At 39.1% G+C, this 25,191-nt stretch overlaps 2 protein-coding genes across 8 annotated transcripts in view; one reads left to right on the top strand and one right to left on the bottom strand.

The window, feature by feature from the left end:
• Positions 1-9,722, bottom strand: part of TMC1 (transmembrane channel like 1) — a 110,556-nt gene extending 100,834 nt beyond the window's left edge. For 3 of the 6 annotated variants that reach the window (XM_042826864.1, XM_042826860.1, XM_042826867.1), the window contains exon 1: positions 8,709-9,722. The gene's annotated coding sequence lies outside the window, so the exon portion shown is untranslated. Of the gene's footprint in view, positions 1-6,428; positions 6,581-7,307; positions 7,711-8,436; positions 8,615-8,708 lie in introns of all 6 variants that reach the window. The other 3 variants (XM_042826861.1, XM_042826863.1, XM_042826865.1) reach the window with 3 other exon arrangements.
• A 392-nt stretch (positions 9,723-10,114) lies between these two features.
• On the top strand, positions 10,115-24,878 carry ZFAND5 (zinc finger AN1-type containing 5). 2 transcript variants are annotated; one of them, XM_042826914.1, is made up of 6 exons: positions 10,115-10,284; positions 13,560-13,717; positions 14,156-14,270; positions 14,671-14,768; positions 22,837-22,962; positions 23,242-24,878. In XM_042826914.1, the coding sequence occupies exons 2-6, from the start codon at positions 13,567-13,569 to the stop codon at positions 23,388-23,390; spliced, it is 639 nt and encodes a 212-aa protein (XP_042682848.1). In that variant the 5' UTR covers positions 10,115-10,284; positions 13,560-13,566; the 3' UTR covers positions 23,391-24,878. The 2 variants fall into 2 exon arrangements, with proteins under 2 accessions (XP_042682848.1, XP_042682849.1); XM_042826915.1 differs by lacking the exon at positions 10,115-10,284 and adding an exon at positions 10,608-10,666.
• Positions 24,879-25,191: the final 313 nt, after the last annotated feature.

The following is a 25,191-nucleotide window of genomic DNA, read 5'->3' as shown; positions in this document are numbered from 1 at the left end:
AAAAAAAAAAAGTTAGTTTATCTCACATGCATCTTATTGGAATACATGCAAAAGAGAGCTTTCTTCAGTGTGTTAAAAAAAAAACAACTTGCACAAGTTATCAATGAGATACTTATGGTAGAGTGAAGGCCTTCTGAAAGAGCACTGCAAGTGTACTAAAAATGCTGTCATTGTGATCTGTGGACACAGAACTGGATGAACAATTAAGGACCTCAGTTCCCACAGGGCTGAGAATCCCAGTCCTGAAAGTTCTGTGAAATTACTGGTAAATTCCTCCATGGACATCTAGCTTCAAAATCTTTATTTAGAAACTTTAAGTTCTAAAATAAAATTTAAAAAAAAAAAAAAGTCATGTTAAAACCAAGTGATAACATGAAAGTAGGAAAGTTATCAAAGTAGAAACCTCACAGAAGGAAAAATTTAAAAAATAAAATCGTGTTTGAAATAAGTAAGTTGTGCCCAGGAACTTAAAGTCTAAGACAATGGAAATATAAGTAGAATACTCAGGATGCTTAGATTTTGTGCAATAAGAAGCAAGAGATAATTATAACTTGAAGAACGGATACTTCCTTGAAGTTCTGGTAAACAGTAAAATATTTTTATTAGATGGAAAAATCTGTATGACACAGGTTTATTAGTTTTATTAATTTTATTTTTTGTTGAAATTCTTATTAAAAAACCCACAGATATTTTCAGACCCAAGATGACAGAGTATGCAAGATTACTGATACTAAACCGAAGTGCTTGGGAAGGTATCAACAATGCTCAGTACAGGCTTAAAAATGTCTATTAGTATGCCCAGACTGAATACCATCCCTTAGCAAAAATTCTCCCTACCTCTGCCTCTTTTAAACTCCATTTTCCTTTTTTTAATTATTCCAGATCAGAATATGAGGGAGCATGCAGGATTATCCAAAATGGAAGGATAATCTGGCAAATTAATCTGGGTAGACAGCTCTGTCTGTAGTGTGTGTTCCCTTCTACATCATCATTGCCATATATACAAACCCAGTTAAAGAGTATTCTTATAGAATATTAGAATATTTGTCTGTATCTGTATCAAAGACTACCAAAGGGAAAGGTATAAATAGAAACTGATGCTGTCAAAGACCTCAGAAGGGTCAGGAACACTTGACAAATAAATTTCATGATGCTATGACTGATACATGAAGTCTGCAAGCTCATGGTACTTTGAAGTGTAATGACAGAAATGCCTTCTCTGATTTGCCAATTGTGTATATTCACTGTGTGTCAATCTGCCTCTGCAGCAGCAGCTGCATGTCTTCCCCAAAAATACCTTACCTCTGGAAATGAAACATGAGTGACATATCTTAATGAAAATTACTTGCATTTGTCTGTCAAAGCAGAGTAAGTTGCAAGGAGTTAAAAGACTTGCCAAAACAAGCAAACTGACACTTCTGGAAGGAGTTTGAGGCAAACGGCTTGTGACAGAAAGATCATCAGGCATGGTTTTAAATTCACAACTTAAGTAAACATCCTCTAAGGCTCTTTAGCAAGAAGAATGCTACATGCACAGAAAAAGAATGCAAAGAATTTGTTTGCAGAAGTCCGAACTGGCTACTGCAAGAAACCAGAAGCCATGAAGATAGATTAATTCACATTCTGGTTTCAATTATCTGTGCGTAGCTATTAGAAACACTTAAGTAAAGATTTCTGAAGGCTTTTATGAATTTTGTCTAGATTGCCTGCTAGGTGTCATGCCCATCATGCCTTGAAGGAAACATTAAACTCACATTCAGGGTGTAGCTTAGAATACCTTTGCCACATTATCCATTTACTTATCTCAGTTAAGGTACACATCAACCAGGTAGCTTCTCTTGAAAGTTGTGTTTAAACCTCAGTGAGAGCTATAGCACAAATACCAGGAGAAAAAAAAAAATGAAGTGAAGGAAGATATATTTCAGCAGAAAGCATAACTCAAATCCTTTGAAAACTTCAGGAAGAAGTACATTTTCAAAGACCAGTAATTCTGAATAATGTGTTGTATGATGTACAGCCTTCCGAAGTTATCAGGACTCTTTTCAGTTATCATAGACCATACTTCTCCTTACATGTAAGAGTTATGCCTTACAGGCTTTTAAATGCTCCATCTTAGTCATAAAATAAATTTTGCTTCTATCCATACAACCTTGGAAATACATTAACTACAACTTTGCTAGATTGCAGGAAGTCTCCATATGGCAGTATAAGCTTTTTCCTTTCCCATTCATTGACCCAGTAATAGCTTCAAGGCATAAGAAGTCCGAAGGCTTTTTTGTGTAAAGGATCTAAGAAGCTTAAAAGGGTACATTTATTTTATGCCTCTACCAATCCATACTCTTCCCTTCTCTGTGGAAATGTACCATAGCTGAATTTGTTACTCATAAAGTTCCCACAGAACATCACATCAGTTTATGTTCTGAGCAAATTCAGAATTATCCCTGAATTCTTCCCAGCACCAGAGAAAACAAAAATACCAAGTTCCTGAAAAGTCCCGTGAGAAGAGATTTAAAGTTTTATAAAGTTTCTGAGGGTCCTATGATTCTTTGATTCTAAGACAGTCATAGATCATTACCAGTGGTATCCCTACCAAATATCTCAGAGGCGAGCAAATTATAACCCATATCCAAACTCACAGAATCAGAATCATTTGAGTTGGAAGGGAGCTTTAAAGGTCATCCAGTCCAACTCCCCTTCAATGAACAGGGACACCCACATCTAAACCAGTTTGATCAGAGCCTGATCCAGCCTGGCCTTAGCATTTCCAGGAATGAGACTTCTACCATAACTCTGGGCAACCTGCTCCAGTGCTTCACTATCCTTATTGTAAAAAAAAGAACATCTTTCTTATACCCAGATTGAATCTCCCCTCTTTTAATTTGAAACCCTTTATAGAATCATAGAATCCTACAACAGTTCGGGTTGGAATGTTTAAGATGATCTAGTTCCAAAGCCTTGCTAAAGGCTAAAAGCAGGCACACCGCATACTGGATCAGGCTGCTCAAAGCCCCATCCAGCCTTGCCTTGAACGCCTCCGTGGTTTCCCTTTGTCCCATCAAAACAGAACCTGCTGAAGAGTCTGTTCCCTTCTTTCTTATAGTCCCTCTTTAGAAACTAGCTTTAAAAAAAAAAATCAATTTCTGAAAAGATAGAAAGGTGGCCTGTCCCAAATGAAGGCCTTGCCTTATAAAAAGGATCTTATTATCTCATACAGAAATGAGTAATTTCTGTGCCCTGAAGAAATGATACTTCATATTAGATATATTCTCATATTGCTCAAGAAGGGCTACTTTGCTACATCAGACTAAATGAAATGTATTACAAGGCAAACTCTCCACAAACAGAGCTGGGTAGACTAGCAAGTTCTGTACAACTGCATAGGCACAGCTGAAAGAAGGTACCATCATGAGAACTAGGACACCAATTATGCTGTACTAAACAAACCTGAAAATAAACCTGTTTTCATAATGCAGTTTCTCCGCTCAACTAAAGCCTCCTATCTCATTATCTGTCACTATCCTTCTTTCTGATAAGTGAAAACTTGTGCTGATTCACTACAGCTGAGTCTTGGTCATGTTCATGGCTTTCTATGTCAAGATGCATGGTTATACAACACCAGAAATCCTAAGAAAAAAAAAAAAATCTAGGAAATTAAAATTACCAAGAGAAATGGATGTACAACAGGCAATGCAGTTGTTGGTTGTTTTTTTTTTTTTCCAGGAAAATCATTGTAAGGAAGACACAAATGAACAGTACGAACAGTTTGTCTTTCTGTCCTACTAAGAAACAAGTACACAAAAAAAACAGCAGCTAAAATTTTGGCTACAATTTGCTAGCACCTCAGCACAATATCTCTAAGAGTGTCAGCACTGCTATAATTCTCCTCTCAGTCCAGCTTACAGCAATAGTACATAACAGTACCTTAAACTGTGATGTAATATGAATTAAAACGAGAGATTTACTACATTTCAAATGCTAATGTTTTTTAATCACTTTTTACCAGTCATCATGCAGCTATTACAAATCTCCAGAGGTAACTAAGACCAGAATTATGTCCAAGACTACGAAAAATGGAAAAAGAAATACTTAATAGTTCTATATCTATCAAGCCAGCTGAGATAAAGGTCCATCATGTATGTTGATGAACATTTTAAAATGTAATACGCTCCTTTTTTCACAGAAGTTATAGATAGCCAAAATTGAAACACAAAACATGAAACAACTAGGTGTTTTGCTAGTGGACAAGATCAGCACAAAAGTCACAGGCAACTAGTTAAACAAGTGCCTTTATTTTTACTGAAGTTTAAAGCAATGAGATAATAAATAATACAGCAAAAATAACACAGAACAAGGCAATGCACCTTACTACATAAGGATAGTAACAGTGATTAGGAAAGATACATCACCAATTGCCCTAATACCTTAGCATCATCCAGATCTGCAGCTGCTGGGAAGCCCCAGTTGCAGCGAGGATTTGGAGAGCCTTTACCAGCAACTCACATATGCACGTCAGGACAAATGGTTGGAAACTGCAGCAGAAAAATTACTACATAACCTTTGATTTTTTTGCAAGGCAATAGCTTCTGATGAACACTTCTGGAAAGTTATATTTTTAATGAAAATGCAAAACTATCTCTCTCATATTACATTCTAGAAACTGCACACTTTCTATATGTAAAACACGTAGGTTTTAAACAGACTGAAATACAAACAGCATATCCCCAGCTCATACTGCATACTATATTTCTGCACACCTTATCCACATAGACCAGCAAAAGAAGAATCAGGAAAAGGTTCAGACAAGCATCCATTCTGATCTGCTTAAGGCTGAACAATCAGTAACACGTGACCACTGTTTGTAACACATGGGAGTCTTGCTTAAAAAGCTCTAATATTTATTTTATGGAATAATATATTCATTCAGATAACTAGATCCATATGAGATCTGAGTTGGTTCTTGGCACATAAGAGTTTAGTCTATGAACACCATGAAATTCTTTCCTTGCAGTGGACAAGACTTGATGTGATTGACTGACATAGTTCAAATCAGTGGTGTCCAAACATTTTTGGTCATGTATCCCTATTAGCAAAAGATTTTTGAGCACACATATCCAATATACGTATATTTATAAAGACATATTTCTGAAGTTCTAGCATTTTCCTCCTGCACCCTAACAACACAATTTGGAGACCACTTATTTTTAGATTATATGAGTGACATAAACACTAGAGGTGCTCTGGATGACAGACACCTAGGCTTTTTCAGTGCTGTGCTGTAGAAACTATTTCAGTGTAGAATTCTTTAATATCTGTCCTTGGATTCAGTTTGCCAATCACAAATGCTGGCTATCAAGCTCTACAGATCAGATTTCACCTTATGATTTTGATTTTAAATGAAATTAAATTAGGAGCCACTGAGCAATCCATTGAAACAAAGCTACCTAAAGCTCCATCAGAAAGCAGTTCAAAAGGTTATTAAGTATCGAATGACTCACAAGACTTCTTAAGGAGAAAAAATGAGAGACAATGGCACCTTAGGAGAGCTCACTCAAAAAGCAGACAGGTTATTCAGAATAGCCCACGCACTGATACATCTCGTAAGGAGCTCATAAGGTTCTGAAAGTTGAAATGAATCCAAAGAAGACTGGGACACCATTACTGCAGTGAGTGAGGGAAACTAGAAATGCTGCTTAGGATCAGCATTGCAAGCCAAACTGAGGCACTCACGGCAGTTCACAACTGTGCATGCCTCAAACCAAGGCTCAGCTCATAATAAAGAGCTAAGACATTTTTGTCACCGTCAAGGTTTTGGTATACCAAATGATAAACTTTCTTCATTTTATTTATATTAACATAACTATGCTCATGTTAGAGCTGCCCAGGATTTCAGATTAATATAAAATAGCAAGATTTTCCTGGAAGCCATTACCACTGCTGTATAGCTCAACAAAGTGTCTTATCAAGCACAGATAACAGATGTTCAATTTAATAATTAAAGCCTGAAAGAAACCTGGGACATGATCGGCTGAGAGGTGATGGCTTTTGCCATGCAGAACTTCCACTGATCAGAGTTTAATGAAGACAGGAGACTTACATGCTCAAACAAGAGTGCATGCAACAAGCTATTTTCATGAAAGCACTTTGTGTGGGACAGCTCACCTTACTGGAGTGCTGTGATGGATGGACAGATTGAAATGAGCCCTTCCTGAGAAAATGGCAGAGCAGATGCAGATCATCCCCTGTGGGAAAGAGTACCTTAGATGCGTGGGGCTCAGGCCAAATTAAGAGCTGTCTAGTCAGGCCAGAGGAGGGTCACCAAGTGTGACATCGTGGTTGAAATGTGCTACAGATCACTCACTAGTTAAGAAAGAAGATGCAGCTATCATTAATGATTTTTGGAAGTCTCTGTCACACATCCACATCCTCACCCCAACTTTTAACATGTTCAAACACAGCCGGTCCAGGAGACATCTGAAGGGTGTCACAGGTAACTTCTTGTCATACAGGCAGTAGGTGTGCCAGCCAGAAAGGACACACAGCCGTGATGCTGTAGTGACCATGGAATACTGGAGTCAGGTTCCTGAGAGAAGCAAGGGAGGAAAAAGAAGATAGAAAAAGGCATAAGAGCTGTAAGACAGAAGAAGGTGTGTGGGTTTTGGTTTTTTTTTTTTTGTGGTTTACATCAGCAAGCAACTAAGCATAACACAGTCTTTCAGTCACTCTCCCCCCAGCTGGAGGAGAGAACTGGAAAAAAAAGATATAAATAGAACTCATAGGTAGAGAGAAAAACTACTTACTAAGGCAGAAGAGGAAGACAGAAATAATGGTAATAATATAGATACTAACATGTTTACAAAGTAAGTGATGCACAATGCTCGCTACCTGCTTACTAATGCCCACCCAGTCCCCCAGCGGTGGCTCTACCCCACCCAAATCCTGTTGGTCTTACTGTCTGGCAGGATGTCAGTTTGGGTCAGCTCTCGTGGTTCTAACCTCTTCAGCTTCTTGTGCTCCCCAGCCCTTTTCATTAGCAAGACAGTACAAGAAGCTGAAAATGTGAAATGCTCTTGGCTTTGTGCAGCACTCCCCTATAGCAACTAAAATGCCCACCTGTTATCAACACTGATTTTTCTCCTAAAACCAAAACACAGTATCATATCAGACACTATGATGAAAATCAAATGCCCCAGTTGAAAACAGCATTCCATTTTAGCTACTAATGTACAATGAGGATGTTTGGCTGAGTGGACTTGTTTAAAATTCTTTCTCTAAGCAAATCCACCTGCTTTCTCAGATGCACAGCTTACCTGCAATGACACTGAGTAGACAAACTGAGTAGTCCAAAACTACTCCCTTCTAAAGTTGTGGCTTCTAAAGATGGAAATATTTTTTTGACATCTCAGCTCTTTGTTGGGTAATGTACTGGAATTACTCTGGTCTCCTTTTAAGGTCCCAAACATTCCAGATGAGTTAGGAAGTAGCTTACAGCATTCTTAATGTGCTAGGCTCTTTGAGTTAAGTAAAATGCATTATTATTTCATTATTCCTTTTTTTTTTTTTCCTTTTTCTTTTCAGTTATGCTGTGGTTTGCTTTGAAGGAGAGTATGATTCAGTCACTTAATATAATCAGCAATTTAAATAGAAAGTTCTCTTCCATACGGGGGAAATGCTGCAGCATTTTTGCCTTCTGTTTCATAAGACATACAGATCCTGTTGATAGATTAAAAAATAACAATAATAAAGAAAAAAAATTACATTATCAGGGCTACCTATTTCTTTTCACACCCTGAGCAGGGGAGTCAGACCTGAACAACTAAAGGAAACAGATGGACCTAGAAAGTTCAAACCTTGAAGGAAGAAAATCTCCAGTAAATAAAAATGCTTAGAGTCACACAGGGAATTTTTCCATGGCTTGTAAAAATAGACAGCCCCCTACTCTGCAGCTTCAGCAGAACTCCATATCTAGTGATGTCATACTCTCAAATGCCCATGCCATCTCCTGTTTTCTATACCTACTACATTTCTAAATCAACTTACATACCAAAGTTAATAAGTGGAAGACAAGCCTGCTTGCAAAGATCCTTAGTAGCAAATTCTCCCATTATTCTAAGACTCCTTATCTCTGAGTGGTTCCTTGCCATCGAGACAAACTTTCCTGGTAAATCTACTGAAAAACCACTCTGCTATTTCAGAAGAAGTCTTTCTTGGAACAAGCCAAAGAAGTTGACAGTTTTCATCTGAAACTGTTCTATCCTCTGCCCCGCCATACTATGAGAGACGGTGATTGCTCTCCATCGCTACTAGTAGGTCAGCTTTTAATTTGACATTGAGACTCCAAAATCTTCAGTTGCGGTCACAAAATTTCTGCAAAGGACAAGTAATACATGCTTCAACTTCCTTTCCCATTTTTCCCATCAAAGTGATGAAGTTACTCACCCCTTGAGAGTACTGCTTTCAAAAGAGTTCTCTTCTGCACTGTAAGTCAAACAGCACTTACATTTTTTCCTCACAATGATGGAATTATTCTGTACTACTGACATTGAGGGCAGCCCAAATGTTTCAGATAACAGAGGAGATGCTCCAAATACTCATCACTGTTCTGTAGCAATAAGACCTGCAGCAAACACAGTGCCAATAGCTAGAGCTACTTCTGCGGAGTGCTATACTGCAGCACAGCACAATTTCACCTAACTGAAAGCAGTACGTACCTCAGAATCCTCTGGGCCTCAGGAGACATCTTTCCCACAAGCAAGGAAGATAAGAAGATCATCTCCCAAAGGCGTCAGGCCAAAAAAAAAAAAAAAGAAAGACTCTAGTAATTTCAGTAATCCGTTTTACACAGTGCCGTGCATTTCAAACCTTTTTTTGGGGGGTTAAGAAGTTAAGCAAAGGCCCATAAATATATCCAATACACTAATCTCCAAGTATCCTCAATACAGGTGGAAGCTGCATTTAAAGCTGAATTGCTCAGAATATTTATCGAAAGCTACTCTGTGTTTTACAGCTGAAGATCTATTTTCAAGAATGTAATGCCTGGATAAACAGAAGTACTTTCCCCTTCATAGACTTCCTTAAAAAAAATAATTCTGGCCTTAGTTTACAATGATAGAGCAAACAACAATGGCACAACCTCCCATATGAGCTTTTAAGGCACAACCACCCTATGTTGCTCTCTACGAGAGCAGGAAGCCTAAAAAAATAGGATTCTCAGAAACACGGCGTTGTTGAGGTCGGCAGGACCCGAAGGACCACCTGCCAACCCGTGATTCCTGCCCCTGCTGCAGCAGGGACACACAGAGCAGGCTGCCCAGGCTTCCGGAGACCGCCGAGAAGACTCCACAGCCCCTGGGCAGCCCGCGCCAGAGCTCCCTCGCCCACAGTAAGCAGGCATCTCTTCTGCTCACACAGATTTTTTATTCTCTTTCCTTTGACTTTTGTCCCAGCCCCACACTGCCCACAGCGATGCCACTCTCCCACCCAGCTGGGTGCCACCTCCTCCGTGCAAGTAGGCGCAGCAGCACCCAGCAGGCGCGCCTCTGCTCTCGTCTCCCTGGAAACACGCGCTTCGCGCAATCCGGCACAATAAATGCGTTATCTCGAGGTCCGACCAGGCACAAATTCACCAGCCAGAACATAAATTTCAATCCCTCGGTGCCAGGAGGTAACACGGGAGCGCCCAGCAGCTTCCTCCTTTCCGAGGGGGGAAGCCCACGCGGGGTCCCCAACGGCCGCCCCCCCCCGCGCGCCCGCGGCGGCGGCGCCGTCCCTCAACCTATGACGTCACCTCCACCAGCCGGAGGGCCGGTCTCCGCGCGCAGCGGCGCCACGCGCCCAACGCACGCGTCGGACGCACAAAGCCCAACGCAGGCGCCCTACCGCTCTCCTGCCCGCCGCTCTCTTCCATCCGCCCTTTCTCGCAGGAGTACGCATGCCTCAACAGCGTGAGGCGGAGTCGAGAGGGAGAAGGAGGGTGAGGGGAAGAGGGAGGAGCCGGAGTCGGAGCCGGGGCCGAGGCGAGGGAGTGGGCTCCGCCTCCTCTCCTTCTTCCTCCTCCTCCTCCTCGCCGATCCGCGACTCCTGCCTGCCGCTGCTCCCCACCCTCCCCGCGTACAGCGTGCGGCTCGCCTCCCGCCGGCGCCGCCGCTGCCACGACGGCCGCAGAAACAAAGGAGGAGGGAAGCGGCGGCGGCTCTACGCCTCGCAGTCCCCGGACCCTCGCTATCCCGGCGGCGAATCGCAGCCCTCTCCGACACCCGACGCCCAGCTTCCGGCCGCCGGCACCAGGTAGGCGGGCGCGGAGAGGGCGGCAGGACCGGCTCCGAGGGCGTCTCGCCGGGGCCTGGGAGGCTCGGGCCCGCCCGCGGCGGCACAATGGGGGGCGCGGGGCCGGCGGCGTCCGGACCGTGACTCAGGGCTTTGCGTGCGGCTCGGTCAAGGGCCCGCCCCCGGGGTTGTCATCCGGGCCTGACGGCCTCCGGGGCTCCTGTGCGCCGGTACCCACGGGGCGGGGGCAGAGCGGGCAGGGGGAGCGTGGCGCACTCCGGGCACTTGGCAGCGTCGGCCTCTTTGTCTGGCGCCGCGCTGGGCCCGCGCCGTGCTCCTCCGCGGCGCCGCGCTGCCAGGACTTGGCTTTTTCTTTGTAAACGGCGGTCCCTCAGGCGGCGGGGTACGTAGGCCGGCAGGCCCCAGGTTTTGCGATCGGTTTGAAGCCTATCTCTTTGGGTCGCTATCCGGTCTCTAACGTTAAAATTCGAACCGACGAAGCGCTGTGTCGGGACTCGCAGCGGGACCTCAGAGCTGGGCCGAGCCTCCCCGCCTCGCTGCCCGGCCCTGAGGGACTGCCCGGAGCAACGCTTCCGTGCTGCGAGGGTGCGGGGTGAAGTGGTGGCATCCCTCGGGCCAAGGCTTTACCCCTTCCGGGAGGCAGAGCGAATTTTATTTTTCTCCCCCGCAAAAGAGAGGTGATCCGGCCGTTGTAGCCTCCTGCCCCGGGAGGTCGGGGGCCTTACAGTGAGCTGTGAGGCCCGTTGTAACACCCGCCGTGTCTGGGGCTGAAAATGGCTGTTGGAGATGACGAGCCGGTGATGCTGCACTTCCCTGATTGAATTTCGGTCTTCTCGCTCTCTCTTCCTTTAGAAAGGAAGCCGCGGTCCTGTTAATCAGATTTCATATCTTGCTCTCGCGGTGGGTGTATGCGCGGCTGCCTCGGCCTTGTGGGCTGTACGGAGCTGTCAGCCCTTGGAGATATAAATAGAAGCTGATTTCAGAGGCCCCTATTGACGGGGTTTTGTGTATGAGCCTGCAGCTCAGCCTGTCACATTGCAGCCTTGTGACAGGCGGAAGCTAATGCGCTCACCCATGTGACCCGTGCTTCTGAGAAATATTGAGGAAAGCAGTACACATGTGATGGCATTGGGAGCTGGCTTTTTAAAGGAGGGAAGCTACATCTGTAGGAACACTTCAGCTAGCTGCTGACATTCATAGGTGTTCCACTAGGGAGGAATTGGAGAAGTGTGTAATTTGTCTGGTCTGAAGACCTTGCTTCAGCCATTGCTGGTTCAGAACCTGATACAGCAAAACCTAGTGTACTGGATAGTGGATTCCGCTTGGTAAGTTTTTTTATAACTGTTCACCTGTGTGTGCGATAAATAAAAATAAATGGTTAGACCTGGATCTTCTTCAGAAGCCTGAAAAACACCATTTCTGAAGGGCTGGACAACAGCCCATCTTTTCTGTTAGGGATGTATATTTCAAACAATGGAAGAAGCTGCAGACCAAGCAGCTGTCAAGGCTTGCTGTTTGTAGTATTTTAAAAACAGTGTTAGCACCTGAAGCTGGATGCTTTAGGTGGTAAAATATGATTCACAGTATGAATCAGATTCACAGCTTGAATCTAATCTGAACTGGAACGTGTTAATTGAGATTGATGGTGGCAGCATATTTGATAGTGTTTTAAGCTTACCTACTTAACAAGAGGGCAGAAATGGGCTCTTTGTTTTTCTCTAAGTGTAAACCTAGAATGTAGATGAGAGGTTTTAGATTTGCGTAGTTTTGTCATGATTTACGCTGACTTCGTGTCTGACGTGCAAGGCTGTAGAAATGCAGTGTTGTTGAGTGTTTTATCGAAGTGGAAATGACTACGTGTACCAATGTAGCTCTATTTATAGCTGGGGAAAAAATCAGGTTCCATAATCACCTGCAGGAAAAAAAAAAATTATCTCCTGTTTCTGTATTATTTTTCTCTTAGAAACTTAGTTGAATTGGACAAAGGCTACTGTCAGTTGCAATTACTAAGCTATTGAAATCTGACTTTACAGTAATTGCTGTGTAGCATTTAATTAATTATAAAAAGTGTTATTCTGTGTAGCATAATAAATGTGCTTTCAGCATTCTTGAGTTCTCACAAGTATCAGCTGTGAAATATCTCTTTTTTTGACTTTTCCTGAGTAGGAAGGCTGTCATCTAAAGAAGATATGCAAATGTCTTCAGGATTTAGAAACACTATACTTGGCATGTGGAGATCAGTGCAATATGCTTACATGTCCTCAATTTGTATTACATTGCTGGATTTCAGTGCTCAAGTTTTGTTGCCCTTGCAAATCAAAGGCTTTGTTTCTCTATCGGTTTTTCTGCTTACCTTACTTTGCTGAGATTCACCAGCAGTGAAGGGGAAATATTGTTATTTGTAACTACTGCAGTTTGCGTTACGGACTTAGGCATTGTCTGTTGGAGGGTTTGGAAGTCTTGCTATAACTTTATTAATACAAATAATTTAAATGGCTCTTTTGAGAATTGTCAGCAGCATGATGGGATGTACCTGGGAAAGCAAAGTCAGGTCTAATCCTATCTCAGAAATATTGTTTAGATTCTGTTGAAGAGACTGTTGTGCACTTGTTGTTGCCAGTTAATACTCAGTATCAACTTTCATACACAGCCTGAGGAGTATTTGAGGCCTTGTTTTGGAAACTTCTTCTAAAGATACGAATACAGGTTTTAACTGGCTGTTGCCAATACTTCAGGGATCTTACTGTTGTTTTGGTTTTTTTTTTTTTTAACAAATGGACTGTGGAAGTTAATCCTGCTAGTAATAGAATAAATGTCAAAATGTTGCAAAATCAACATTATTGGAAAAGCGGAGTGGTTCTGAATGGAATTTGGTAAAATAAGCTGTTAATTGCCAAAATGGTACAGCAGATACAAGGTTGATTTTGCTTATTCTGCATATCCATGCTAGTGCTCAGACGTTGATAACGAAGGGCTTTTTGCCATCAATTGAATTTGGTCATAACCTGTACACGCAGCTCAATGTTTGACAAGCATGCTACTTCTCAGTATCATCAGCATGATAACTTTTTTTCTTGTCTTAAGGATATGTAATGATGTTACTTAACAATACAACTGCAGTATTGAATGGCTCATTAATGTCCATGAATCTCTTTATAAGAATGCTGATATCATTTTATGGGAGCAGGGTGAGCAGACGTGCTTTAATTCTGTAACCCTGTAATTGATTTTGGTGACATGTCCGCTCCTAATGCAGTTCTTGCTTTTATTTACAGCATCGAGATGACTCAGGAGACAAACCAGACCCCAGGGCCTATGCTGTGTAGTACAGGATGTGGATTTTATGGAAATCCTAGGACAAACGGGATGTGTTCTGTTTGCTACAAAGAACATCTTCAACGGCAGCAGAACAGTGGCAGAATCAGTCCAATGGGTAAGAGTTTACAATATCTCTGTTTTCTTGGTTTTATTTTATTTTGAATTAAAACATAAAACTGATGAAGAGGAATCCCATAACATGTTTTGGGAGAACTTCTGAATGTTGTATACTGAAATCAAATTTCAAAGAGTATACTTATTCAAAACACAAAAAATAGTAATAATATAAATAATAATAGTAAAAATAGGAATGTTTTTGTGTAATATGTTGTGATCCACCCTTAATTTTCTTCTCCACTTATTTCTAGTGTCAGTATATTCTTACATGATCTCTTACATGATATTACAGTTGTTAGTAATATAGTCTGTCTTTTAAGTAAGAGGTAGTGTGCAGTATAATGAATAATGTATGCAAGTTCATAACTATATGCAAGAACATTTGACTAATGTATTCTACAACTTGTTTATAATGACTTAAATTCTTGTTTTGTAGGACCAGCCACTGGTTCAAACAGTCCTACCTCAGACTCTACATCTGTTCAGAGAGCAGATACTACTAGCTTAAACAACTGTGATGGTGTTTCTGGCAGCACATCTGAAAAATCGAGGTAAGATGAAAGTATTATTTTGAGTTTCAGATGAGCTGTGAGTATGTAGCAAGTTAATGATTGGCAGTAACTTTGACCCACTTCACTCAATTTCTTAGGAGCAGAAGGCACACCTGACAGTGCTTTTCTTTATAAATCTTTGTAAATGACTAGTGATTAAAATGTTTGGTGTTGTACTTCTGCATTTGCAGTTTATCTGGAGAAGTGTTTGCTCCGGATTTGACTATTTTCTACTATGGGGAACTAAAATAGAATCAAAAAGTATTTTGAAGATAGTAGAAGCAGGAGTTAGGGATGAGCATCAGGACTAGTTAAACAAGTAGTCTATTGATGGGTTTGGATATTTTTATTATGTACTTAAAACTGATGTAAAATTACATGTTTTACTGTACATGAACAGAAATGTGCCTGTTGCCGCTTTGCCTGTAACGCAGCAAATGACAGAAATGAGCATTTCAAGAGAGGAAAAAGTAACACCGAAAACAGAGACTGAGCCAGGTATGTTTGCGGCGTAACACTGGTTGTGCTGGTGACTTAACCAAAGTTGACAGAGGAGGCATCTCCCATTGTGGTGCTGGTCTTCAGGAATTGTTGAGAAAGTTAATGATGTGTTTTAAATAGTTTAAAAAGCAGTACAACTTCTGCTGACTCATGGCTTGTTGGGTTTAAAAAATGGAGTTCTTACAAATTCTTTTCTACAGAGAAATGAAAGTGGAGGAAGGACATAAAAATGCTGACAAAAATGGTTACAGGTTCTTTAAATAAGAAATCAGTTGAGATTTAAATAAGAAATTGTTGATTCTTTAAATAAGAAATGTTGAGAAATCAGTAGATATATATAATTATATCAGTAGATATAATTAAAGCATTGTTCTGTGGATGTAGGATACTTAAAGCTGGGAATTAATCTTCAGTTTAGATGTTTTGTTCTTGCACTGGAAGGTTGTAACTGTAGTGATTAAACTTAAAAGTGCAAACTGCTTGGATGGAGGCAGGAAAGGGACTGCAACTGAGTGGTTGAATTCATTTATTAATCTACTTAAATGAATACCTTAATGTATTCATTCTGTGCGTATATGTATCCCCATTTTTTAATGTAACAATTATGAAGTATTCTTAAAACAGAAGCTGATAATTGGTAAATTTAAACTGAAGATAAAATTAATGTTTTTCACTTATGAAGTCGGGTATAAAATACAAAGGACGCTACTCAGCACGGGATAAAAGTGGTTTTTAACTAGTTCTGGTTTTGCTCTAACAACTGATATTTAATTGCACATTTTTTCTACAGAGGGTTTTACCATTTGCAACTAGTCTTGCTGAGCTGAGATTCCGTGACAAGAGCTAAAGTCCATTTCAAAAGTGTATTTCTTCTTGTTCTGTTCAGAGCAGATTTCTTTACTAATACTATTATAACTAATGTCATCAGAAGAGTATTTCTTTACATAGCTTAAAAGCTCAACTGTGATATTTATGAACCTATAGAACTTTTTTTAAGATTTCCTGCCTGAAATGGTGTCAAGCAAGCCGAAGAAATGCATAAAATGGTAGCAATGGTGAAGTACTAAGTGAATTTACTCTTACTGAAACTGCCAGTAGTAGCCTGTCATTTTGCTGTGTGTAACAGACAACCTTCAATTTCAGACCCAATACCTGTTTTTTTCCTTAACAAGTGAGTTATATGATAGCTGACACCTGCTTCTCTTGATTAGAAAAGGGGGGAGAGTGGGAATCCAATAGCAGCTCAAGATACTGTTGTATTTTTGTAAGTAATCTTGCCGGTTGAAAGCAGTAACAGTTGTTGCAAGTTGATGTACTGCCACAGCACTTGAATGTTTCTGGGGAAACTTCTGGAACAAAACTGCCTCCCTTAGTATGTCTTGCAGCCTTTCAGAACTGTAAGAAGATTATTATAAAGATAGAAAGAGACATTGTAAAAAGTTGGGTATTATTATTTTAAACTGAAAAAAAGTAGGTTGAGATTAGACATTAGGAAGAATTCTTCAATTTGAGTGTGGTAAGGTACTGGCACAGGCTGTCTAGAGAGGATGTGCACGTCTCATGCCTTGTAGGCATTCAGGGCCAGGTTGGATGGGCCCTGGGCAGCCTGAATTGGCAGCCCTGCCCTTGGTATAATTGTTGGGAATGGTGGGCTTTGGAGTCTCCTTCAACCCTTTCTGTATGTTTATGATACCCATAAGACGTTCTATCTCGCATGTGAGAAAATATGCCGTAGGCTTCAGAATCCTTGTTGTGTCTGGACTGGTTGCATTTTTCTTCTCTTCCTTTTTCCAGTGACATTCAGTGTGTGATGTTCTCTCTTCCTGAGGCGGAGGTGACACAGCAATGCACAATAATTCATAACAACAAAGCTGATATTTTCTATTAGTTGTAACTCTCTAAGATAATACCACAGTCTTGAAGTCTAGTTCTGAGCACAGTCTGACCCTAGAAACTGAACTTACAACTGTTATACAGGTAGTAGTATAGAGCATGAACAGCATGACCTTTAAGTACATCTCTCCTTTTAACATCATCACTGACATAAAGTTGCATTCTTTTCTGCCAGAACTTCATTAGGAAATTTTCAGTGTTTCCTTTGCAAGCCAGAAAGCTATAAATAATTACATCTGGCAATTGATATAATTTTTAACAATGTGTAGTTTAAATTAAGAAGCTGTTGAGGTTGGGAACGGTAAAACTTTACAGGCTTATCTTGCTTTATTTTTATTTTCTCCCCAGGTTGAGGTTGCAAACTGGATTCTCATTCAGACAAATCAAGTTTTCAAGTAGTCATATCTTAACAGTTGAAGGAAAAAATGTGTGTCGGATGTAACTGACCCAGTTGGTTGTAATTGACATGTCTAGCACACTGTATTTTCTTCTGACCTGTAATTCTGTAGTTCAGCTGTATTATTTCATATTTGAACAGTGGCGTATGTTATCTAGTTCCCTATATGATGAACTACCCACAAGTCAGAAATCTAAAGGCCGCTGTGTCTAAACTCCGCTAAGTGGGCTCTATTTACATAATATTCATAAGCTTTTGAGCTGCTTTTACACTTACTATTATTAAGAAATGAATTATAGTACAGAATTTACCCAAAGCATTCTAGAAATTATTCACAGCTATTTGTTTTTTCATTTTGTTTTTTTCCTTTTGTGGATTACAGGAATTCAATGCCAAACCTAGTTTGACTTCTTTCCCTTCTTTGTATTATACTGTCAGAGCAATATACAGGAATTCAGCAAGTTGGTAAGGCGTAGTGTAGCCCTTCTTTATGAAACCTGTTTTGTTCTAGCAGGCATGCAAGTACTAGTGAAAGATACCTACAAAAGAGAAAAATGAGTTGGCATATTAGGCATTTAAAAAAATGTTTTGAAAACACATATATTTAAACATCATGTTATTTCAAGTTACTGTATGTTTTTAGCACTTCTTGTGGTTTTGTCTGTCTTTCCATGGTTCAATTATGAGTCTCCTGTGAAGTGTCTGTTACCAGACATGATTGGTATCAGCATGCATGTTAGTGACTTAGATTTGCTTTGTTTTTAATGCATTAGTAACTTAAGTAATTAATTTAGCAATTAATTAGTAATTTTAGAGTGCAGGGTATGATGCCATAGCTGAGGAGTAGTATGGCATGTAATGAAAGTGAATGCGAAATTGAAATGTCTGTGTTCTCATGTAACGTATTTTAAAAATACTCAGATAACCGCTAAACTGCGGCCTAATTCCATCCATACTGCAGGTTGTTTTTTTTTTTCTTTGAAGTAATATTTAATGAGCTTCAGAAGGCAGTGGAAAATGGTGTTTGACTCACTTGTCTACTGACTCTACAAAGCCAATATGATTTTTTAATGTTATCTTGCATCCAGGTTCAGACCATGTTATGAGAGTTGCTCTAACTTAATTGTAGATGTCGTCAGTGTGTGTTGCTGGTAATAGTGCAAGATGCTGAACAGATTGCTTATGAAATATGGTAGGCTTGAGATTATAACTGGTACTTCTTGGATTTTGATGCTGTAATAATTGCTTTGTTAATTCTAATTTGGCTTTGCATGTTATAATATTTAACCATGTTGTAACGATAGACAGTTTGTTTGTAGTCATTATTAAAGTCAGCTGATACAACTTTTTGCATTTTGCATTCAAAATAGTTTATCTTCATGTTACCCATGTCTACTGTAATATCTGTAGATAGCCCTGCTTTATATAATTCTGAAATTGGATTGGCTTGAAGTCTTGGAAAATAGAACTGAGGGTCCAACCAGTGGTCCTGTGCTTATTGCTGATAGAATGCTGTTTTAACTTCTTCCCTGAAATGATTATGGTAGATCATGTCTTCATGGTGACCAAATTAAACTGTATTTGTGAGATGTGTAAACCAGGATGTCTTTACATTAATAAAATATTTAAAATATTTTATATGCTTGTTAGTTGGGCATATGGGAAGTAAGTTACATGCTGCAGAATATATTCCTTCTCTTGCCTGTGAAATTAGAAGTGAAGTTTATTTTTCAGCCTTTTCATTTTTGGCTCCTAGATTGCCATAGCAGTTCTGGTTTCTGAAAAATAAAGCATTTACTTCGAAGAAGCTTGACAAAGCCTAGCAAGGACTGTTCATCTTTTCAAATTCCAATTTTATATACTAGTCTGTTGTATTTAAAACAAAATAAGAGGATTTGGTGATCTGCAGTTTCTGCTCTGGTACTGCAGATGTTTAGTCTGCTGTCTTTCTGATTACTCCAGACTTTACCTCTATTCTTATTTGTTTTGGTTTTGCTAGTTTTGTGTTGGCCAACGGAATTGGTTTCATGAAGTCAAGTTAAGACGCTTGTATTTTTATGTTTTCAAGACTGACTTTGCTCTTCCAGCATCTAGGGTTATCTACTATACTAGCGATATCTACTTCCAGCATCTACGTAAGGTTATCTACTTAGTAATCCTATGATAGTTGTGCAGTTCAAGCTGCTGGAATCCTGTGCCATGGTTAATTTATACATAATCAGAAAATAAGTTTCTAGTTGGTGTTAGTTGAGAGGCCTTTTTCTGGTTACTTTTAGCATAGGGAGGATCGAGGAAAAATAGATTTGTTTTTCAACTGAAAATCATCAAATAAATAACTTTTCGTGTGAAAAAATCTGAAAAATAACCATAGTAGGCATCCTTTTCTGCAGCAACTATGTTTGCATAAGCAAACCTACTGTCCATTTTGAAAATGCAGTTGTCATAGTGCTGTTTTTGAAAAAGTCACTAAGGTCTAATAGCTTGGTCAGGTAAGAGCTTTGTTCTCTTTAGGATCTGTCCATGTTTGGTTGAGTAGCTGTCATGCTGTGGTGTGTGGCTGACTTCATTCGTCAGCAGCATCAGTGTTCCCACATGCCTTTTGTGAAGATGTGTCTTATCTTCAGATTATACATGAAAGAAGCTTTCCCAGAGTTACGATGGAATACCTGTATTGGTGGGCTTTTTTGGATACCTCTAATACTGAGATTTATGTTACTCTTTATTACCCTAGCAGATGTGTGGTAGACTTCTCTGTGCGTGATGGTAATGCAGCTTATGACAGCTACAGATAACTTTGGTCTGAAATGATTAATAAGGTTCACCCAATTCTGAACATCTGTTATTCCTAAGGTTTTTCAGCCTTGTAACAGAACAATTGGTTTGATAAAATTCAAGTGGAGTAAACCTGATCAGTTAGCTTTTGGAGCCAAAGCTTGGTAAGGGAAATGATCACAGTGGTGAAGATGGCTTTGTGCCAGCAGGAACTCAGCTAAAATGATAAAAACATCTTTTAGTAGTATGGAGCTTAATTCATCCAAACAGGGATATTGTTACTGAGGAAGCTGGTCTGCAGGTAAAAGTAACCATGTTTTTTTTTTTTTGTACTTGCAGTTCTTGTCCAGTGATTTAATCCCTGATCGTATTGCAATTATTTGAAGCACTAATTATTTTTGGATAAATAATACTAGAGCACTTGCCTGATGGGTGATAGGAAGAGTCCTTCTTTTCTGAGGGAAAGTACTTACTTTTAAAGAAATAAACTGTGTGTTTCAATTTGAATTCAGGGAGCTCTGCCCCATCTTACTTATTAAGTCTTTACTGCCTTTTCTCTGCATGTTCTACTCTTCCTTCTTTACTGAATGCATTTTAGTTGTGCAGGAAAGATACTGTTCAGCAGCTTATTTGGGAAATGGGCCTCTGCTGTTTCTTAGGACTATTTTCTTCACTTCCTGGTTCCTGTGCTGCTATGTGTGGCTGTGAACACTTGGTGCAGGTTCCTTGAGCACAGGAGAAAGAGTACTTGCAGTAACTGTAATGTTCTCACTGAGATGGATTTGTTCTCATTTGCTTCCTTGTGAGCATGTTAGGCAGTGATAAAGGTTGTTGTTTTTTATTTTCCTTGCTTTAATCTTAGTGCATGGTGTGAGTGACTTCAATTATTTAGGTCATTCTTGATTTGCCCCTTCTTTTATCCATTTTCTCTTGCATCTGACTGAAACAGCATGTAGCCTGTGAGGGCTCATACTGTGAATTCCTTCTCATGCAGATGAAGCTTCCCTCTGGCTAGTTGTGCAGCAAATTGCAGCGTGCAGAAATATTTTTGGTTCCTCTTTTTTTCCTGTCATGGCTTACACTTATCGATGCATTTTTAAACAAATTAACAGCATAACAAATCTAAAAGGAGCTTGACTTCATCTTTTGGATGCTGCTTGTTTGTTTGGTTGGTTTTATGAATGCTGTAACTGGGGCTTGATAGCATCCAGGAGTTGTGTGCTGTTTGTCATATCAATGTCCTTTAACTTGTTTTGGTCAGAAGCTCTTACATGGATTGACTGATACCAATTACTGCTTTCTTTGGCATTGAAAAATAAGCTCAAAGCATCATAACTGGAGCTCTAGAAAACGTTGATAAATCACAAATACAAAGAAGTTTTCTCAAAAAACAGTAACGGTTACTCCAAAAAGTACTGACAACAGTAATGATTGTAATGCAAGTCCTATAACATTTTGTTACTCTTGTGGACTAAGCAACAGATCAAACACTTCACGATTTTTTTAGAAAAAGATCTCTACCAGACAAGAAATATAGTAAAGGGCTTTTGTAATTTATTAGGACTATTAAACAAATGTTCAAGAAAATATTAGCGGCTGTTGTCTTACTGTATAAAATTTTGGAGGTTTGAATGGTGAATACTTCTTGCTACTTCTGAGAATTAGAACTTGTCACTTCTAAATCTTTCTTAGACTCCGGTCAGGAATTCAAGGCCTGTCTTCCACAGTGAATCGTGAGGCTGCCAAGGTGTTGGGGATAATAGTGATCTTTTATTTTTCATAACACATACAAACATGATAATATAAATGAAATTAAATAACAATTTAAAGATAGGAAAATAGCATAACTCTCCCTTTGTATCTGAAAAATCTAAATTCTCACGGGAAGTAAAAAAAATCTGAACTCAAACCTTATTTGTATGCATAAATTTCATTACAAATATGTTTTTAAGGCTTACGTACTTTGCTTATTCTGTAATGTATTTTGTAGTTTGCTCCTTGTATTTTAAAATAATTTGTATCCTCAAACAGCTGGGAGTTCTCAGGAAAACGGTGCTAGGAATAGGGTCCATTGATTATATGTGTCAGAGATAGCATTAAAATATATATCCTGAGCTATCTTCCATGAGAGTTGTATATAAATTAAGGGGATATTAAAGCAACAACAAAAATACCCTTTAATTTGATGAGAATAATTTTTTAAAAGAAAATAAACAGATTCATGCAAGTTCTGTGAATGACGTTTTTTTGGTAACGAGTAAAATGTCACTGACTTATTTTTCACTTGCTTCTGTCATGAACAGACTTCAATTTTTGCTACACCTGCTTGCACTTTAAAGCCAAATATAGCTTAAGAATACAGATACTTATTGTGAAAAATCCATAGTTCATTCTTCAAATTACTGAATAATAAGATTCTTTTGTATGATGTGTTTTATAGCAGTGTTCTGGATCTGTCCCCAAATCAGTAGTTTGCTGTGAGCTGTCTTGGTGAATTGTTTCAGGTTTTGGTTCTCTTGATTTCAGAGGTATATAGTGGCACAATAACCAGTACTATGACAGTGACGTATTACTGACAAATTCATTTTTATCCAAAGTATGTTCCAGTTGATTACATTCTCTGTAGGTATCATCTCTGTTCAACTACACTTTGCATGTGTTGCATGCATATTTTTACTATTTTAAAAGAAATTTTACTTGATTGTGTGGTTGTTCTTAGTATTGAGAGTACGTGCAACTTTGGGTGAACATTAAATATACCTTAGATTTTCTGACTAGTAGAACTGTAGAGAAAATATGACCCAAAAGGGGAGCTTGCAGTGGACTTAAAAATCTTTGTGATTTACTTTTTCATAGTCTAGTCTGCAGTACTTCATACAGTCTATTTAGAGTCTTAATAGTGGAAAGTAATCTTTCAGAAGTGTATGCTTGCTACTGTATAGTTAGATATGGTCATGAAAAGTGAGAAATTGTAACCTTTCTGTTCTTTGCTTGTTTTAACAGTTGTTACTCAACCAACCCCATCAGTTTCTCAGCCTAGTACTTCACAAAATGAAGAGAAAGCTCCTGAACTTCCCAAACCAAAGAAAAACAGATGTTTCATGTGCAGAAAGAAGGTTGGCCTTACAGGTAGGAGAACACTTAGATGCTGAACGGATCTATATTATTATAGTTGCCTCTTAAAAGATTTAACTTAACAGTGAAGTTGATCACGAAATCCTAATTACTTACAAATGACGTGTTTTGGAAACGTATTTTCCTTTTTTTTTTTTTTTTTTTTTTTTGCTAGGCTGTTGTAAGTCAGAGGAGTCAAACATATGATTTTCTTCTATAACAACTAAGCCATTAACTTACAGCTTTCTTAAATACAAAGCTTTCTAATGATGCTGTATATTTTTCTTTGGACAGGATTTGACTGCCGCTGTGGAAACTTATTTTGTGGACTTCACCGTTATTCTGACAAGCATAACTGCCCCTATGACTACAAAGCAGAAGCTGCAGCAAAAATAAGGAAAGAGAATCCTGTGGTAGTGGCTGAAAAAATCCAGAGAATATAAATGGAACTGCTTATGAAAAGACTGACTTTTTGGTTTTGTTTATAATATATCCTAGGAAAACATTGAAGAGCAGGTGCATGGCCATTTTCCTTTGATGTTCTCCGAAGTTGTTTTGTTTTTTAGTCTTGTTTGTCTTAATTATATTTCAGAATGTTTGGTAGTTTGTTACAGGCAGGATTGGATAGGTACAGCCCTTGAAAATATGTATGCCCTCCTTAGAATATAGCTGAATGATTAGAAACCTGCACAGGAATACACATGCACAGAGGACAGACTATTATTTCACTTGTGCCAAACAAATGTATGCCATCTGCATGTTTGCAGCAGATCTGCCTTTTGAAATGTCTGAGGTATATAATCTTTGGCTAGTGTCATGTGCCTGTTTTGGAGAAGGATACATCAAAAAGGCTGGCAGCCTACTTTTGTCATTATATATCTCATTCTGGTTTTAGTTGCAACACTCCATTGTTTTCTACCAGAATTTAAGCTATGTAGAGAGATCTGCCTTTCAGTAAGATGAGTGTTGGTGCCATATTTAAGAATGTAACTTAGCAGTTGCATTGAGAAAAAGAAGACACTTGCGAGAACACTGTTTTGGAGTCAATTATGTTAAGTTTAGAATCGTGAAAATTATTCATGCAAAGGAAGTGTCCTGTTGGGGTCTTACAAAACAGAACAGTCTGCAACAGAACTGTCAGCTTTTTCTTGCTTAGCAAAAACTGTTGTGTAGCACAATGTTGTAAGATTAGTTTACAAAACACGTTACATATGTTTTTAGACATACCAGAACAGCTCTATCAAGCAACATGTATCTGAATAAGTTGCTGAAGTATTAGAGCGGTTTATCACATACTGCTTACATTCAGTGTCTTCTGAGTTCACAATAATACTACCATTTTTTTCCTAGTTTTAACGTGACGGTTGCACCACTTTGCATGGAAAACCATACCTGACATAGCTACTGTAGACTTAAGTGGTAGCTGGAACCACTCTCGAAGGGCTGCTTTATCATTTTTAATTGTACTTGGGTGTAGGACTGTAGTGTTCTTGGGTGTATTGCATGGGCTGCATTATCTACAGCATTGTACAATAACAACTCTAGAAAAGGCAGTATACTTCACTGATGCTTGTCTGGTAATATCACTTCTGTGTTATAATGGAAGGTTTCTTTGTGATGTATGAAATTTGTGTTTTTTATATAAGCAGGTACAGTTTAGACTAGTGTTGTGATAATGCCTGTTCTCATCTGTAAATAGTTACATATGTACACAAGATACTACTTTTGAACTTCTGATTTTCTTTGCAATGTTCAGTCTTAGTTTTTATTTCACTATTAAAAAGTTTGTTTTTGCTTTAACATTGTTCAGTTATTAGATATGCAGACATGTACAGATAGTTCATATTTATGTATTGCATATAATCACACTACCCAGCAGCTATGCTTTGTTGTATTATGTAAATAATAAAAAAATGTACAGAAGGAAATAATTTCTTTTGTGATTATTCATTGGCTTTAGTTACTGCTGTAATCTAAAGGTGACCTTGTTGAGATTGGATGTGGAATTAGTAATATGTTTGCTTAGATGTCCTCTTTTTGTTTAAGCCTGACTGTATCTCACTTTAATTTGGATAGACTGGCTTTTTTTTAACATGCTTCTCTCACTTCTGCAAGTCATAAACTACTTGATGGACAGATGCCAGCAAACTGGTGTGCTGAGAGAGAAAGAAGTGTTAATGATGATCTCCAAAGATTGTAAGCTCTTTTTTTTTTTTTTTTTTTTTTTTTTTTTTTTTACCCTCC

This window comes from Centrocercus urophasianus, unplaced genomic scaffold (assembly GCF_019232065.1).
Source record: "Centrocercus urophasianus isolate 14NV4802_14NV808 unplaced genomic scaffold, USGS_Curo_1.0 seq_27, whole genome shotgun sequence".
Classification (NCBI taxonomy): domain Eukaryota; kingdom Metazoa; phylum Chordata; class Aves; order Galliformes; family Phasianidae; genus Centrocercus; species Centrocercus urophasianus.
This window is presented reverse-complemented; position numbering and strand designations above follow the sequence as displayed.

Bases quoted from the DNA above. Each gene is read 5' to 3' on its own strand.
- ZFAND5 (XM_042826914.1), top strand. From the start codon at position 13,567: ATGACTCAGGAGACAAACCAGACCCCAGGGCCTATGCTGTGTAGTACA. The intron at 13,718-14,155 runs GTAAGAGTTTAC...CTTGTTTTGTAG, and splicing joins TGGCAGAATCAGTCCAATGG to GACCAGCCACTGGTTCAAAC. The intron at 14,769-22,836 runs GTATGTTTGCGG...TTGTTTTAACAG, and splicing joins GAAAACAGAGACTGAGCCAG to TTGTTACTCAACCAACCCCA.